General features: G+C 37.0%; 1 protein-coding gene across 2 annotated transcripts in view; it reads right to left on the bottom strand.

Moving 5' to 3' along the window:
- Window positions 1-660: 660 nt before the first annotated feature.
- The window catches only part of LOC107723940 (semaphorin-3D), a 37,114-nt gene continuing 21,461 nt past the window's right edge, over window positions 661-16,313 (bottom strand). Inside the window, exons 7-18 of one of the 2 annotated variants that reach the window (XM_016532671.1) lie at window positions 15,233-15,361; window positions 13,468-13,610; window positions 11,015-11,129; window positions 10,808-10,877; window positions 10,429-10,573; window positions 9,732-9,954; window positions 9,232-9,320; window positions 9,077-9,118; window positions 7,991-8,145; window positions 6,741-6,805; window positions 6,423-6,559; window positions 661-1,638 (exon numbers count right to left, since the gene is read on the bottom strand). In XM_016532671.1, the coding sequence (XP_016388157.1) occupies window positions 1,264-1,638; window positions 6,423-6,559; window positions 6,741-6,805; window positions 7,991-8,145; window positions 9,077-9,118; window positions 9,232-9,320; window positions 9,732-9,954; window positions 10,429-10,573; window positions 10,808-10,877; window positions 11,015-11,129; window positions 13,468-13,610; window positions 15,233-15,361 (1,688 nt within the window). In that variant the 3' untranslated portion in view covers window positions 661-1,263. Of the gene's footprint in view, window positions 1,639-6,422; window positions 6,560-6,740; window positions 6,806-7,990; window positions 8,149-9,076; window positions 9,119-9,231; window positions 9,321-9,731; window positions 9,955-10,428; window positions 10,574-10,807; window positions 10,878-11,014; window positions 11,130-13,467; window positions 13,611-15,232; window positions 15,362-16,313 lie in introns of both variants that reach the window. The other variant, XM_016532670.1, reaches the window with a different exon arrangement.

Genomic DNA, 16,313 nt, shown 5'->3' on the forward strand with positions numbered 1-16,313 from the left:
ATATAAAATGATAAGATATCATTTTATAAAACTATAAAATTTAAAATAAAAAGCAGCATTTTGAAGACTATTTATGTTCTATTTAATGTGGTAATAGCAAATCATTTTTATGGTATTTTGTGAATAAACAATGGCAAAACAAAAAACATCTGCCGTTATATTAAATAATGGAATGCTAATTTGAAAACAATGAATTGAATAAATTATATATCTTCCATTCTGTGCCATAGCCAATCAAGGATTACTTGAAAGGATTGTTCACCAAAAAATTACTGTCATCTACTCACCACATACTTTTTTCATACACTATCATATACCTTCAGAAGACGTGAAATATACTCTTTTTGGAGCTTGACAAGACCATGGTAAACATAAACTGTCATTGTATGGAAAAGCAGTCTGGACGTTCTGCTAAACATTCTTTTGTGTTTACCTGAAGGAAAAAAAATCATACTTGGTTTGACTGACATGGAGAGAGGAAGACAGAACTATTGTGAACTATTGTGTAAATAATTTCTTTAAATAATAAAGTCATTTTCTTTTCTTGGTTGCACAGTTAAGTAGAAATTAAAAGTTTATTTCAACACCATGGTCATTTTAAATATCGTCATATGCCATAAACAAATTACCTACAGTAAGACATTGCAAAAATACAAAAATAATGTAATTTACTCAGTGAAATTTAAATGCTTGGCTAAAGCTGTAATCTCAAAAGAGAATTCTATGTAAATAATCCTAAAGCATGCACAATCTCATGTACAAATAATATAAATATTTACATACATTCAACATGAATGCAATCTTACTCTTGGTTAAAATTAAAGCGCAATGAACTGGTGTTATGTTGTTTTGAAAAACGTCCCCAATCCAGACATTTTTAGACTGGAAAAATCTTTGTTTTGAACATTGTTTATAGATTTACAGGAATATAATTTTAGTATACCATACCTTGCCCAAAGGGGCTTTAACAAAACTAATAGATTCTGACGTATTTTCAAGATCAATCAAGATGACTGGTGTTCAAGTGGGCATTTTTGCAAAAGGTTCATTTTTAAATGGTAAAGAATCTGTGCGTCACTTTTTTTAAGGGACTGGTCCAAACGAAAACAATATTTCTGAAAGATTTTTTGCTTGACTGGTCAAGAGATGATTAATTTCTGTCTTTGTATTTGGTTTAGAGTTCATTTTAATCCACATCCAGAGGCTCCATGGGCATTGTGACCCGTCTAACCTCACACTCGATTCCAGGCCTCATTGGCGCCTCTAGTGGTGGCGTCGGTTCCTGCTCTTGCGGAGCTCTTGAACATGCTTCCATTTGCCCTTCTGTTTTTGCTTCTTCTCTTTGTGCCAGAGCGTTTCGCAGTACTCATCCAGAGAGCGCACAGGAACACTCAACCTGCGCAAGTAGTCCTTATAGCGCTGACGAGGTTCGGTCACAGGCGGATTATCTGATGATTCCCGTGTAGCAGGTTGGTGTGCTTGGATCTGGACGTCCAGGACGTGAAGAGAGAGGTGGAGGAGGGTACGGGTGAAGCTGTGCTCCTGGGAGGTGCAGAAGTATGAACCTGCGTCGCTACGATGGAGCCAACGAATCAGCAAACCTCGCTCGGTTATCAGCACACGCTCATCCGGTTTGATCTGCAACAAATACACAGAATTACTGATTCTTTCATAAAAATCAACCATATCAACAAATACTTTCTTGGACACACACAACAGCTTAATCACAGCCAAACAGTGATTTTATGTGTCACTTGCTGGGTTTATTCTCATAAATCATTCTGCCCAGGATCCCACAGCGAGACTCCTTCAAGGTCAGAGATCAGTCTTTAACCTCGCTCTCCATTTCCTGCTGACCTCACATTACCTCACATCTGATTGATCATTAGAATCTAATTAGATAAATTAGTAGACCCTGTGATTTCAGGGTCTACTTTCAACTTAAAGTGTTTGCATGATCTATTGCACTGATTTATATCCAAGGTGTCCATCTTTCTGGTGACCTCTGACATAGGAAGTGCTCTGTGTTCAGTGCACACAAACCTGTTTGTGAAATCTGGTTAATTCATATGAATCAAAAAATTGTTCGTCACTTTGATTCACCATTTAAAAAGTCCCTGTGTATGGCATTTTTTTCTAACTTTTTTTTACTCAGAGTGCAAAAAAAACATCTTCCAAATCAGGTCTTTACCCATATATGATAAACCTATAATAACGATTTATATTTTAGAAGTGTCTGGACAGATTTCACAGGAAATTTCATATTATTTGCATGCTATTTGCCCATCTGTGTAACATTGTGTTCCTACACAGAAAAAAGTAGCTCAGCCTCAGGCTGTGGGTAGCGTGAAGCTGAAAGTTTGTTGTCATAACAAACAAGAAAAATTGACCATGGATCATTCAAAATGACAAATTTTCAAAATAATGTTTGTAAAAACAGCAACAAAAAAAGACGAGATGTTCTATATCCATCTGTGCACCGGTGCCTCGAACCACATTTATCCATGCAACATTATTTAGTAAGAGGCATGCAGATTTAGTTTTAAATCATAATGGGCCAAAGTTATACAGTGTAGTTTTAAAGGCTGCTGATGTCACAATCTTTTTGATTTAGTTGTATAAATAAAGCAGATTTACATTGCATTATGCATATTTATTATAAATTTAAGTTCAAGACTGATGCTCTCAAGCAAAGAAAGATCTCTTTTCACAGATTTCGATTTAGTCAAATGAATCAGTTTTGCTGAATCATTTAAAATAACTGATTCAAAATAACAATTTACCCATAAATCAGTCATCTCCACCATTTTAAATCATGCTAATATTTTCTTTCTGTAAATATCAGTTTTCCATCTCTTCACCTCCCTTCCCTTCCGTTCCAGGCTGCTTATTCTTTCTCTCTCTTAATTTTTTTTCTGTTATCTGTGTTTTTGAGCCTGCTGATTTCTCCTGCTAGTCACGCTGTTGTCGTGGACTAAATCAATACAGCTGTGCAATAAGAAGAGGAGGGAAAGAAAGCTTCAAAGCATACTGAATCCCTGTAAAACGCACACAAATCGCTTACCGCTGCATCGTCTTATGCTAATCTCTCTGCCATCTAAATGACGCTTCAAGAAAATGCAATAGCCATAATTGCACCAAACAACTCTTTATATATTTGCATTTTAAATTTGGAGTGTGACTTTTAAGTGAAACCTTGCAGAAACGTGCCAGGAATGAGAGGAAATAGGGCGGTTTCGCACTGTCTGCAGCACCTGTGACAGCTGGAACTAAATCAGAAAGGCTAAGGGCACATGAGTGTCAAGATGAAACGCGTGTGTATATCATGGAGATGTTCTGGTGTGTGGGTGTGTTTTAAGTGAATGTGTGTGTGTCTGTGTTTCGTATCTCGGCAGTATATCACGGCGTGTAACTACCGCTGAAGGTTTTATTGGAGGGCAGGAGGAAACTGGCCTCTGATCACAGACACAGGTTTAAGTGCAGCATCGGTCTCAGTGCCGGGTCAAAGGTATTAAAACCACGATACGAGGCCTCTGTCTGTCTGCGGCCCCTCCGCACACTGCTGGGTCTGGCTGTGGGTTTTGAGAAAAAGAGAGAAGGTCTGGAACCTTCAACACAGGATCTGTATCACATCTCAAACACTAGTTGGCCTGCCGGTGACCCACAGTCCTATGGGAAATTATATTTAGTTGTAAAAAGAGGGTAGTGAAGAGCAAGGAAAAAATGGGTAGAGGGATGGAGGGAAAAAGAGGGAGAGAAGGCATGAAGGAGTGAGAACAGCCCTGTTTAGAATTGGTAGTCAATAACAGGTTCTTATTCAGATTTTAAAAATAATACTGGCATGATTTTCATGACGTTTGGTTCTGTTAATAGTTCCAGAATGTCAGCTTGTCATAATAAAATATGCTGCATACTTAATGCTTTTAAACTTTAGACTAAAACTTTGCTGTTGTCATGTCGGCCCTGCTTCATTTGGATTTTATTTGAAATATCACCTTTTCAAAAATGTAATTATTCAAATTACTTAGAATCAGCATACAGTAAATCTGTTAATCGTGAAAACAATTAAATTGAATTAGTAGAACATGGTTCAAATATGGCTAGATCAAGCAAGATTAATTTAGTTTTAAAATGTATGAGATTGGTTTGCATAATAATTTTGATTTATTGATGATAAATATATAAACCTAGTTAAAGCATATTTAATACACATTCAGGGTATTAGCACTATGACTTGAGTCAAGCCAAGTCACTTTTATCTATATAGCGCTTTTAACAATACAGATTGTCAAAGCAGCTTTACAGTATTAAATAGGAAAATAGTGTGTGATAATGCAGAAGGACAACAGTAAACACTCAATTTTCAGTTAAACTTACTCTTTCTTGTTTCATATATGCAGTTTAAATACATAAATCTTAACATAGGCCTAATTATTTTTAAGTGTATCACCTTTGCATGCCTTTAGACTTTTTTTTTTTTTTTTTACAACAAAATCAATCCAAGTCAGTTTAGGCATTTTTTAAGAATTACGTAACAAGTTAATTGTTTTTATAGAATTGTTAAAGAGCTAAAATCAGAATTAGAACCAGAATAAATAAATTCTTTACAGTTCCCATTCCATAGTTCTCTTGTTGTGTTCTCATCTATGTGGGATATGAAGGGTCCATTCTGTTATTGCAACCAGATATCTATTTACTCTGATTCGATAAACATTCACACAAACACCCAAGCGCTGTTTTCTCTTCTATCATTCATTATTGTCTTTTACAAGGTGAAGTGTGGGCTGATATTTCAAGATTGCACCACACGTGTGAGATTGTGCGTGTGTTGCAGGTGTTTTGGGCAGCTGTGTGGTAGGGAGTCGTTTTGTGCTGTGGGAAAGACAGGAGGAGAAGAAAAGCAGGAAGGGAAACTAAAACAAAACAAATGCATCATAACAGGAGTAATGTTTACTTGAGACGTGGGACAGCAGGATATTTCTAAAAGCAGGAAACGGCATGTTTTTTCTCAAATTGCATCTACCCTGTGACATTTGTGCTGAGATTTGACCTTCTGCTGTCATGCCTCCCCAAACGTGTCTTCAAATCAATTCTCTCTCACACACACACACACACATACTCCTGTTGGGACTAATTGTTGTGGTGATGGATCAATAAAAGGATATGCTGATCTACCACTCCAGAGTCAGGTCTTGGCCCCCGTCTATTCATCACAGCTAATAAAGACAAGAGACACCCACGGCACAAGGTTAAATTGACCTCTGTATCCACACTACACTCTTAAAAATAAAGGTGCTTCACGATGCCATAGAAGAATCTTTTTTGTCTAAATGGTTCCATAAAGAACGTCTCGGTTACGTATGTAACCCTCGTTCCCTGAAGGAGGGAACGGAGACGTCACGTCGGATGACCGACGAATTGGGATCTCTGTGAAGAACCTTTTAAGCACCTTTATTTTTAAGAGTGTATGAACTTTCCACTTCACACATAGCTCCATTACTACTCACTTGAAAGGACTGCTGTTCACAAATGCTGCATAAATCTGTTTTAGAAGATAGCACAAATAAACTCCCTCAGGCAGTTTAAAGGGACAAAGATATCTGAAAGATGAATGAATGAATTGTATGTGTTTCTAAAGTAAGATATGCATGTCACCCAGTTGCAAGACTCCCAATCGACAGCAGTGAAGATGAGATGAGATTAAATGCGTAGGTGTAAAACATTGAATAAGAGAGATGAATCCACAAGTGAAGGTCACTTCTTGACAGCACTGCTGTGTTTTGTATCTCTGTTTGTGTTCCCTCAGTTTCTAAGCCTCAGGCCATTTTCACAATTACCAATAGAACTGTTCCAGTTCTCTGTTTCTCTGTTATAACACATTGTTTAGTAAGACGATCTTCAGAATTATGCAACATCTATTTTTCCTAAGCATCAGGGGGTTCAGAGTTACTGTAAATCAGCTTCTAGAGAGTGTCCGATCATAAAAAGCCTATGATATTCAAAATATATTGTTATGAAAGAGAAACTATGACTGGAATACACCCAGGCTGTACTTTATATATTTATGCTAAGTGATGTTTAAAACACTGCGAAACAAAACAGTCATTTTTTTAAATCCATTTTATGGTACAACCATTCATTTTAGTGACTTTTTAGTGGTTTTGTTAATATGGTTCATGTAAACAAAATAATTGATCAAATAAACAATTCACCAACTAATTTTATTCTTTGCATCCGATCTAAAGTAAAATACTGAAATATATAAATAATAAATACTTATTAAATATTTACTATGGAGTGTAACTAACTACTTACTAACTGACCAAAAAAAGAAAGAGAGAGAGAGAGCTAGGAAAGTGTGTGAATGATACACACACACACACACAAAGGCACAGACTGCGACAGATGTATGTTGATTTTACCTCTTGACGTTGGTCCGCTCCTGGCTTCAGTATGAACCAGCGAATCAAGGCCTGCTGGGATTTTGAAACGCACTCAAGAAAAGAGGAGTTACTCTCTACTCCATACAACACCTTCTCCTCGACATTCCTCCCTAACACTGCCAAAGATAGAGAGAGAGAGTGATCAGCATATCAGAAAGACAGTAAAGGTATTTTTTGGGTTAGTGTTGAGATCCATTAGGTAAGCCCCACAGGACAATGCAGCATCTTAAAACAAAACAGAGCTTTTAGTGCTTTTATGCTCTATATGTGCACACACACACACATATGCCTCCTTACCATCCTCTGTGTCCCAGCAATGGCTGGATGGGTCTCCATGTTTGATATCCTGCCTTCTGGCCCTCCTGTAAGCACAAGTAAAAAAGCCTTTTTTAGATTCAGATTCATTTTGATTTTAGACTTCTTAAACAACAACAATTTTTAAAGAGCTGCTGATCAAATTAAGGCAAATACAGCTTGAGTGTTTAATATTGTTCAGCATCCATTCATTAATATTCAAACAGTATAACATTTTCAGACACATAATTTGTATAATGGATATGCATTCTTCTTGTTATGCCAAGCTCTAAAATATTTTATTGGGTAGAAATTGTGCGTGAAAAATATTTTTTAAATCCTTATTGAGAAAATCACAAACAACTGAAAAAGTGGGTCATGGGGTCTATGAATATTGTTGTAGACAATGGAGTCCTGGAGCCAAAAAGGTTGAGAACCACTAGATAAATCAATCATAAATCCAAAATAGCAAGAGCAATTAGAACAAAAGATATAAACTGGCTGATCTAAAGGTTAATCTTCAGAACAAGAAAAGAATAAGACTACAGTCATGCTATGTATTTTACTCCATTTTAAACACAAAAGCAGTACCACCGTGATTTTTCTAAAAATACCCTTAGCTCTTTCTGTAGTACAACAAACTTCAGTGAATCTTAATGAAGCCACAAAGCGTATTTCAAACAGAGCCATCTGACAGCCAAATAATCTCCAAAACAAACTAAAATTCCTCTCTCTGTGTGTCTCCCTATCTCTCGCTCGCTCTCTCTGCAGGACTGACCTGGCCTCCTTGCGTCAGTGGCAGACCGGAGAGCCGGGGAGAGAAAGGGCAAGAAAATTTCTCTGGCAGCTCACATACATCATCTCAACAACAAAGCAACTTTAATCAATTTGCCTGTCCAGTCCAGTCCCACTACACCTTATGGAACAGGAAAAATCAAATATTTATCATTTTCTTCTCTGTGCTGAACTCCAGGAAACAACTCACCCTGGAGAAGTAGGTCAGAAAGAGGGCACCACAAAACCCTCTCTCTCTTTTAACTTTCTGCTATCCCAAAAACCTCAGAGCACCAAACTGCACATGGTGCACATCTCTGGGATATTGTAGGACACATGTGGCTTTGCGTTTTTGTGTGTGTCGATAAGAAGACAGAACAGTTAAACAGAAGTGCTGACTCTGTGAATCAATGTCAAGGCTTTGCATCGACTCTTTGGGACAATGTCTTTATCGGTTCATGTGTGTGTGTGTGTGTTACCTTTTGGAGGCTGGAATGTATCTGGAGCACTGGGCGCCGTCCCAAGCGCAGTAGGGGTCTCTAGCCAGGCAGCATTCTGCACAGCCCTGCCCATAAATATGGCACCTGTGAAGGGACACCTGCACCAACCCGTCGCTTCCTCCAACAAACAGCTGCTGCTGCAGACACAAACACACACACACACACACATAAACAAAGTACTAAACCAGGTGCAATGAAAGTGCTTACTGGATTAAACTCTCTAACAGAGTTATCAATCAGCATAATTTGTCTTTTTGGTCCAACAAACTCTAAAAAGAAGCATGTGTACATGTGACTCAGAGAAATGAGCAAACAACAATATGTACAATAAAAGTTGTGGTGCTATTGCTTTTCTCTCAGCATGAGTCTGAAAAAAATCAGGCAGTCACAGCAGAGCTTCCCATAAAACAGCCTTGTAAAAGCAAATGCTGTTCAGGAACTTATTTGAAACCATTTAATGATTTCAAGTGGTAATATTCACTGTAGCGAATTAGAGGCAAAAGTAAAATGTTGATTAGATAATGAGACAAAGTTTCCATCCGACCCCTGTATTATCCATATGATTTCTTATCTGTACTCTATTATCCTCTGCTATTAAAAAGAAAAAGGCCTTAAAAAATTATAATTGTGGAAAGAATTGGTCAAGTGGCCTGCTGATGTAACCATAAGGTTCTATCTTTGTGCAGTAGAGAGGACAAAAGCTTTTTGGGTGACCGCAAACTTAACCATGAACTCCAAAATATAATAAGAGATAATTGGACAAATGGGAGTGTAAAGGAAAAATGAAAGGAATGGCCAAAAAACAGGAGAAACAGACTTATCTGTGAGACTCTGATAAAACAGTACAAACAATGGAGGCCATAACACATCTGTTATGAGACTGAGGCTTGAGTTTGTTTTTCTTAAATATAACAAACAGTCCTGTAGAATGTCTAAAACAGCTGGCTGGTGAACGCTGTCAGTCAATTCTTGAGGAAATAATTTATGAAATTATTAATTTTCTTTTTTTATTTCCCAAGCTAAATATTTCGTTTACTAGAACCAAGTTTGAACTTCTGTTCTTACCTGCTTTGAGGAGATTTCCATGTTGAGGATGGGCGAGGGACTCTGGATAAATAAATACACCAATATTGTTAGAAGGTGAACTTTTTGTTTATTAGTGTTTGTTTATTGTTGTTATTAGTGTGTTGTTGTTCATTCATCCTCTTTGCAACATTTACCTTGAACACCTGAAGCTCCTCTAAGATGATCTCCTCTGTGGACCAGTTTTCTTGAGTGATGCTGACAACCTTCAAAACTGATCCCATATCTGTACAGACACACACGCACACATTTTTGTATCTTAAGCTGTACTGCCATCTGCTGGTTGTTTTACAAGAAAATACTATTTCCGTTTTTTCTGCTTCTAAACTTCAAGTTTAATTCAGTTTGTTACAATGTGTAATTATTTGTGAAATTTCCAAGCAATTTCTGAGTGAAAATTGTTTCTACACCAGTATTTTTTTCAGTGTACAGGGTTTAAAGTGTATCAAACCTTTACTGCATTTTGGACACCACAATTAACAAGCAAAATGCTGTCTTTGTAGCCACTTCACTGGCTCATTAAAGCTTTTTAAAATACTAAAATAAAATATGCATCATATTTTCTTAATTAGTGCAAAATGCAACATTATATCTAATTGTTACATATCACTAGTAACATTTGTGTTGTCTTTTTTACCTGTGCCCAAGAACATAACAGCATACTGTCCATCCTCAGCTGCCACGCGGTCCACTACAATCTGAGTAAGCCGATACTCCGTATTGATACGAGTGAAAATTGGCCGGCCCGTCATTGGGTGCACAGAGCGGTACATTAGCGGGTGCAGCCGTATAAAACTAATGACTTCATCTGGAAAGTCTTTAGTCGTTTTTATATGAGGATCATATGTCCGACTGGGGCACTGTGAAAGAAAGATATGATTTACAGTTATACATTTTTAAATTAAAACAGTAAAACATCCTGGAAGTAATTACAAATATGCACTCAAATGAAGTAATGTAACTGCCTTTGGCATTATAATAAATGATGTATTTGTGTAAACCAGGAACATCCAATCATGCTCCAGTAGGGCCAGCGTCCTTCAGAGTTTAGCTCCAACACACAATGCCTGGGAGTTTTTGGTGAGTCTGAAGACCTTTACTAGCTGGTTCAGGTGTGTTTATTTAGGGTTGGAGCTAAACTCTGCAGGACAGTCGTCTTTCAGGAGCAGGTTTGGACACCCCTGGTGTAAACAGTATTTTGAATCACTGTATGTAAAGTGTTAGGCATATATAGAGCTATGTCTCCCTCTAGTGGTAATGTATAAAACTCCTCACTCAAAGTATCAGTGACAAAAAAGTGAGACGAAAAACAACCCTAATAGAGTGTTACTAACAGTGCCTGGTCTTGGGTAGGGGATTCTGCCTTCATATTCCACCCAGCGATGGTCCGGTCCCTCTTTATGAGCATACGGTCCATTAAACACAGCACGGATGTCTTCCATGTTGTAGACACATACCGCTGATCCTCTAAAGATAGAACTGACCCCAAAAAATATGTTGAAAACAAAACAACATGAATACCACAGTAAAAGAAAGGGCATTACAAATGGGCAAATATACAAATAACCATGTTTTTAATTGCTATATTCATCTATAAAATATATTTTTAATCATTTTATACCAAATCAACATTTCACAATGGATTTCAAGCTATGGTACTCAGACCAAAAGCAATGAAATATTGACATGCTCACTGTAGGATCTGTGTCTCACCTGGTGGTGGTGAACACTCCGTACACCACTGGATTTCTTTCATCTCTGCTAGGGAGGAGAAAGATGTCCTCTGTAACACACACACACACACACACACAAAATAAATAAAAAAAATCACAATAAACATCTTTTTAAATGCTAAGAAGTATAATAAAACTGAAATATGTTTTTGTGAGAGGGAGCAGGAACAGAAAACATATCACTCACGGAGCTCATCAAAGTGAGTGTCCACTCCATCCGGTCCAGGTATGGAGCACACAAGTCTTGCTTTGAGGAATGTCGTCCACTTGTTGGTAAGACTTCTCAAACCTCCAACATCATTCTGTATGCAAACACAAAAGCATAGAGGGTCTCTTAATTCTGTCGTGCTGAAAGCATGTTTATCATTTAAATCCTAAAATTTATAGTCTTTATAATAAGAGTGAAAAACAAGCATTTGCTTCTGATTAGAGCAGCTTATCTAATTAAGCATGGAACTACAAAAAAACACAAACCTCTCAGTTCTACACAGACTTAAGAAGTACACAAACTCGTACACAAGAGAGACAAAGAAAGAGAGTTCAAGAAATTGAGAAGAGCGAGTGAGGGAGTTTATAATGGGAATATAACGACCCTCTCTGTGAATTCTCCAAGTGCAGGTTTATGTCTTTAGGTGCACAATAGAGCACTGAGAGGTATTAGAATGAGAAGACATGCTGAGAACACTTAAATGAATCTCCTCATTATAGCCAGAAGGGTTTAATCAAAGGATTGCAATGATTTCACCTACACCCACTTAAAGCAGCAAACATATTCCTCCTCTGCCATTATCCTTGTTGAAAAACACACACTTGAGAAAAAGGGGGGGGGAGACCTAAAAGAGGTTTAGGAGTGGTGTTATCCAAATTCTTTAATCTTCAAAGATGCCCTCTCTAGTGTTAGGCCAGTTATCCAGTGAGGAATCTGGCCTCGGATAGCTTTACAGCTCACTCCTAAAGCTATAAAAACCCACTCGCTTCAGACCAAGAATTTTGCAATAGAGCTTGGAATTTTTATAGCATACAGTCCGGGAGGATGAGCCTACAGCATTAAGGAAACTGCTTTAAATCATTGACTTTTTATAATTGCAGGCTGACAGGTGACTTGCATGGACAATTACTTAAAATGACTACGGAGCTCTATTCAATATTTGATTCTGATTGGTCAAATGCAGCATTCTGCATTGAAATATTTTTGCATATCAATAACTGTTTTCAACATACAGTATAAACTGTATCATTTCTATATTAATCATTTAAAAGTCTGGGGTCAGAAAGACTTTTTACTGTTTCTGAGAGAACTCTCTTATGTTCACCAAGGTTGCATTTATTTGATGGAAAATACAGTAAAACAGTAACATTGTGAAATCTTATTACAATTTAAACACTTTTCTATTTTAATACATTTTTAAATTTAATACATTTCTGTGATGCAAAGCTGAATTTTCTTCAGCCATTACTCCAGTCATCAGTGTCATCAGTAAAATAAAATCTTACTGACCCCAAACTAAACTGAAATGAAGTTGAATAGATATGACTTACAACTTATTGCCTGGTTGTTCCTTGATTTGATATTCTATCAATAGTGCAAGTTTCTTTATTTGCACATCGTAAACGGAATTAATAATTGTGGTGGTTTTTACCCCGGCGCCTGAACCCAATAATTTATGGCTAAATACCGCTACAATTTGAATGGTAGTGTACATGTATCAGTGCTGGTTTTATGTCTCTTGTATCACTCATGGTCATATTACTATGTGGTTTCTTTCTTCTCACATAATAAAATAATTTTAACTCAAAACAGTATTTAATAAGCAGTATAATGTGTATAGTCAGACTATACATTAGTTTCTTCATAAATTAAAAACCAGAAAAAGAAAATCTACAGCTGTCTTTTCATATGTTTTTGTTTAAAACGCATGCCATTTGTTTATTGCACTGATTATCCATGTGTACATGTTGAGGGTTTTAAACGTTCAAAACAAGATGAAATGTAGCTAATAATATTAAATTAAACTGAAGGTTTTTTTTATGAGTAATCGCCACCCAGGATCGCAAACGGCAAAATTACTTTCATCTTCTGTGTGCTTTGATGACAGCCTTGTGGAAGAGACCTTTGTGAAGGGAATCAATTACTCATTTTCTTTAGGGAGTGACCTTGTGAATAGAGTTCATTTCCCACAGTGTTCTTCATGGATGTAAAAATGATGCATTTGCGGTCAGTGTGATGCTTGAACTGTTGTTCCCCATAGTTTATTTTGACTTCAGATTAATTCAAATCTGACTTATTTATGGATGTTTTTTATGTAATGCCCCCAGCCTTCATAGTGAACTGTTGTTAAGGGATGGGCAAAACACAATGTGTTAACATGGAGTCACTTAGCACACTTATTTCGCTACGCAAGGGACTTCCACTGTCATCATGAACAACGACTTGGGCAGCAATTACATGGCCAGATCTCTGCTATGATTTACCCCGCCTGACAACAGTGGTTTGGTCCACTTTCAGCAGATCACATCAAGGGGAACGTACCAGGAAGCCTCCCCTCCCAGGGGAAGCACGTTTAATCTTATGTGCTAAGGAAGGATCAGAGAGATGAGGTGAGTTCCTCTCTGATCAGGCAGCGTGAGGACAGGTCTTACCCGGCAGATCCGGGCGACACGAGACAGCACGCTCTTGTCCGTAGTGCTCCCATCACGGGACACCTCGCGGAAAAAGAAGTAAATCTTGTCATCGTCAGAGTTGTAGGTGTCCGCGATGGGATGGGCGGAAATAAACTTGCCCTCTGTGGGGACAAAAGAGAAAAGCTGGTCAGCTTTATTATGGTCAATTGGTCATTTATTTCTGTCATGCCAATCCACCTATTACTTTATAAGACTCACAAGAAAGTGTAGAGGCCTATTAAAAGAGCTAAGACTCACTGTTTGTGTGTTTGACAGAGTATAAAGACAAAACTGTTTCCTACTGTTTAGTGTAAATGCTAGGCATTTCCTTTTAGACTCACAGCAGACTGTTAATGGGTGTTTAGGATTTGGAAAATAGACTGTGTGGATTTAAACTCCATTAAATTGCATCAGCCACTAGAAGAGCTCTAACATTGAGGAGGAAACCAAAGGTGGAAGAAAGACAGTTATTAACTCAATGACTAGACAAAGACTGTATTATACTGGACTGTCTGCAAATGACTCAGACTCAAATAGAGAGGGGAGAAGAGGAGATGAAAATGCCAGCAGTTGGTATAAAAGATTGGATTGTTACTACTCTCAGAGTTATTCAAGTTATTCAAGTCCAAGCAGAAGATATACTGTATCACATTTAGTTTTTCAAGATATTTAAGAGGTGGAAGTCCAAAGATAATATTTATGAGCTATTTGACACATTTATGGATATATCTAAAAACCTCAGGTTGAGTTAATAACAGCAAATGCAATTTTGTACACTCTGGCAACTCACACACACCTGACCATAATTTTTTTTTTCTATGCTGGTTGATTTGACTCATCAATTTTTATGATTTAAGGATCTTTTCTCCTAATCATATGAGTTATATATCCTAGACACACAGGCAACGCCTCAAATGTGGTACATTTTAATGCCGTAATAACTTTTCCACAGACTGTGAGAATAAATCAGTTTGTGGTATCAGTGTATTAATGACTGTGCCTTTGCTATTTTCTGTGGTTTTGGTTTTTCCCATTCTGTCACTTATGTTTTGTATGTGTGTTAGCATGAGTGTGAGCTTATGTGTGTGGCCAAATGCTGTTTTTATATACACTACCGTTTAGGGTACACAAAAGTTTAGGGTAAGTAAGACTTCTTTTTTGTGGAAAGAAATTAATACTTTTTTTTCAGAGAGGATGCATTAATTCTATGAAAAGCAAAATATTTCTATTTCCAATAAATGCTAAATGTTTTTTTTTTCTATCTTTCATAAAAGAATCCTGAACAAATATTAAGCAGCACAACTGTTTTCAACACTGATTATGATAGGAAAGGCTTTTTTAAATCACCAAATTAGTATAATAAAATTCTAGAATTATGTGACATTGAAGACTGGAGTAATATGTGCTCAAAATTTAGCTTTGCATGACAGGAATAAACTAAATAAAATAAAAAACATCAAAATAGAAAACAGTTATTTTAAATTGTAATACTATTAAAAGAATATTGATGTTTTTACTGTATGCTTTGATCAAATAAATGCAGCCTTAGTGAGCATAATTGATTTCTTTCAAAAACAAAAATGCAACATGTAAACCATCACTGCAAAATTCCCTCATTAAACTCCCTCATTCAGAACTTTTCAAGGACAATAAATTAAACCTAGAAACTAAACTAAACAGGTTGTATGTCATTCACTGAGTGCTGGTATGAGTGTATTGAAGCGGACTGGTGGGGAGCACTGACCGTTTATCCAGTAGTCCTCAGAGATGTCTGTGCGAATGTACTGCTGGTCTGGGGGCGGCCCGAGAGAGCGGCTAAACGTGCTGTCCTTGCCCAGGAAATCAGACGCCGTGCCAGCATAGAGATACTGATCTGAAAACAAAAAGGGAGCATCTCAGCGTAAACATAGAGCTGTGGTCAGTCGGGCTGTAGGCACGTTTACTACAGCTGACCATCAAGTCATCAGCATCAGCATTCTCTTGTTCTCTTTTCCTCACACGTGCACTGAAAAAAAATGATTCATTGAATTTACAAAAAAAAAATGTATCCTTGTGCGGTCTTCGGTCACTTCTGACTGGAGAATTTTACATTTTGAATTTTTTTAAATCGTAGCTTCACCAGAATGGTACGAAACTGGGTGACCTTTATGGCACTTGGTATGTGAACAGAAAGAAAAATTGAGGGCATAATTCGAAAAGCTAAGTGGTCGTAAAAAATAGTCACACTCATGGTCTTCAGTCAAAAATGACCGACCATAGGAAATGAATGGGAAATGGGAAAACAATCGAAAATACAGACAATTTTTGTGTGTACAATCTACAAATCCCACACAATGCAGAAAAAAATTGCACAGCAATGAAGGGGTGAAACTCTAAAACATCTAGAGTGCAAAATCAACACACCAACTCACACACGCGCGGACACACACTTGAACACACACCTATATGTTATGTATAAACAATTATGTATAAAAACATCTAGGGAATTCACAAGCCTCTCTATAGAGTCCTATACAGGAATCTAGTGGTTACACCATTAAATTACAGGTTTTTTCTTTTTTTTTGCTCTCACCAGGAGGTGCTATTCTGCTTTCAAAAATTGGATTTTACAGGCCTAGTCTCTATTTTAATCTGAAATACTGCATTAATTGAAAAATAATTGTAAAAAATTAGAAAAAAATGTTTGTACTATTTATAATGGGAAAAATTGATCATAATTATTGCATAAATATTAACTAGTACCATAAAATTATCTCAAAATACAAAAGAAAAAATATTATTGAACAAAAATATATTAGATTGATTTTACTGAAGAAAAAAAAAAA

Source organism: Sinocyclocheilus rhinocerous, unplaced genomic scaffold, assembly GCF_001515625.1.
Source record: "Sinocyclocheilus rhinocerous isolate Xijiao unplaced genomic scaffold, SAMN03320098_v1.1 scaffold2049, whole genome shotgun sequence".
Lineage (NCBI taxonomy): Eukaryota > Metazoa > Chordata > Actinopteri > Cypriniformes > Cyprinidae > Sinocyclocheilus > Sinocyclocheilus rhinocerous.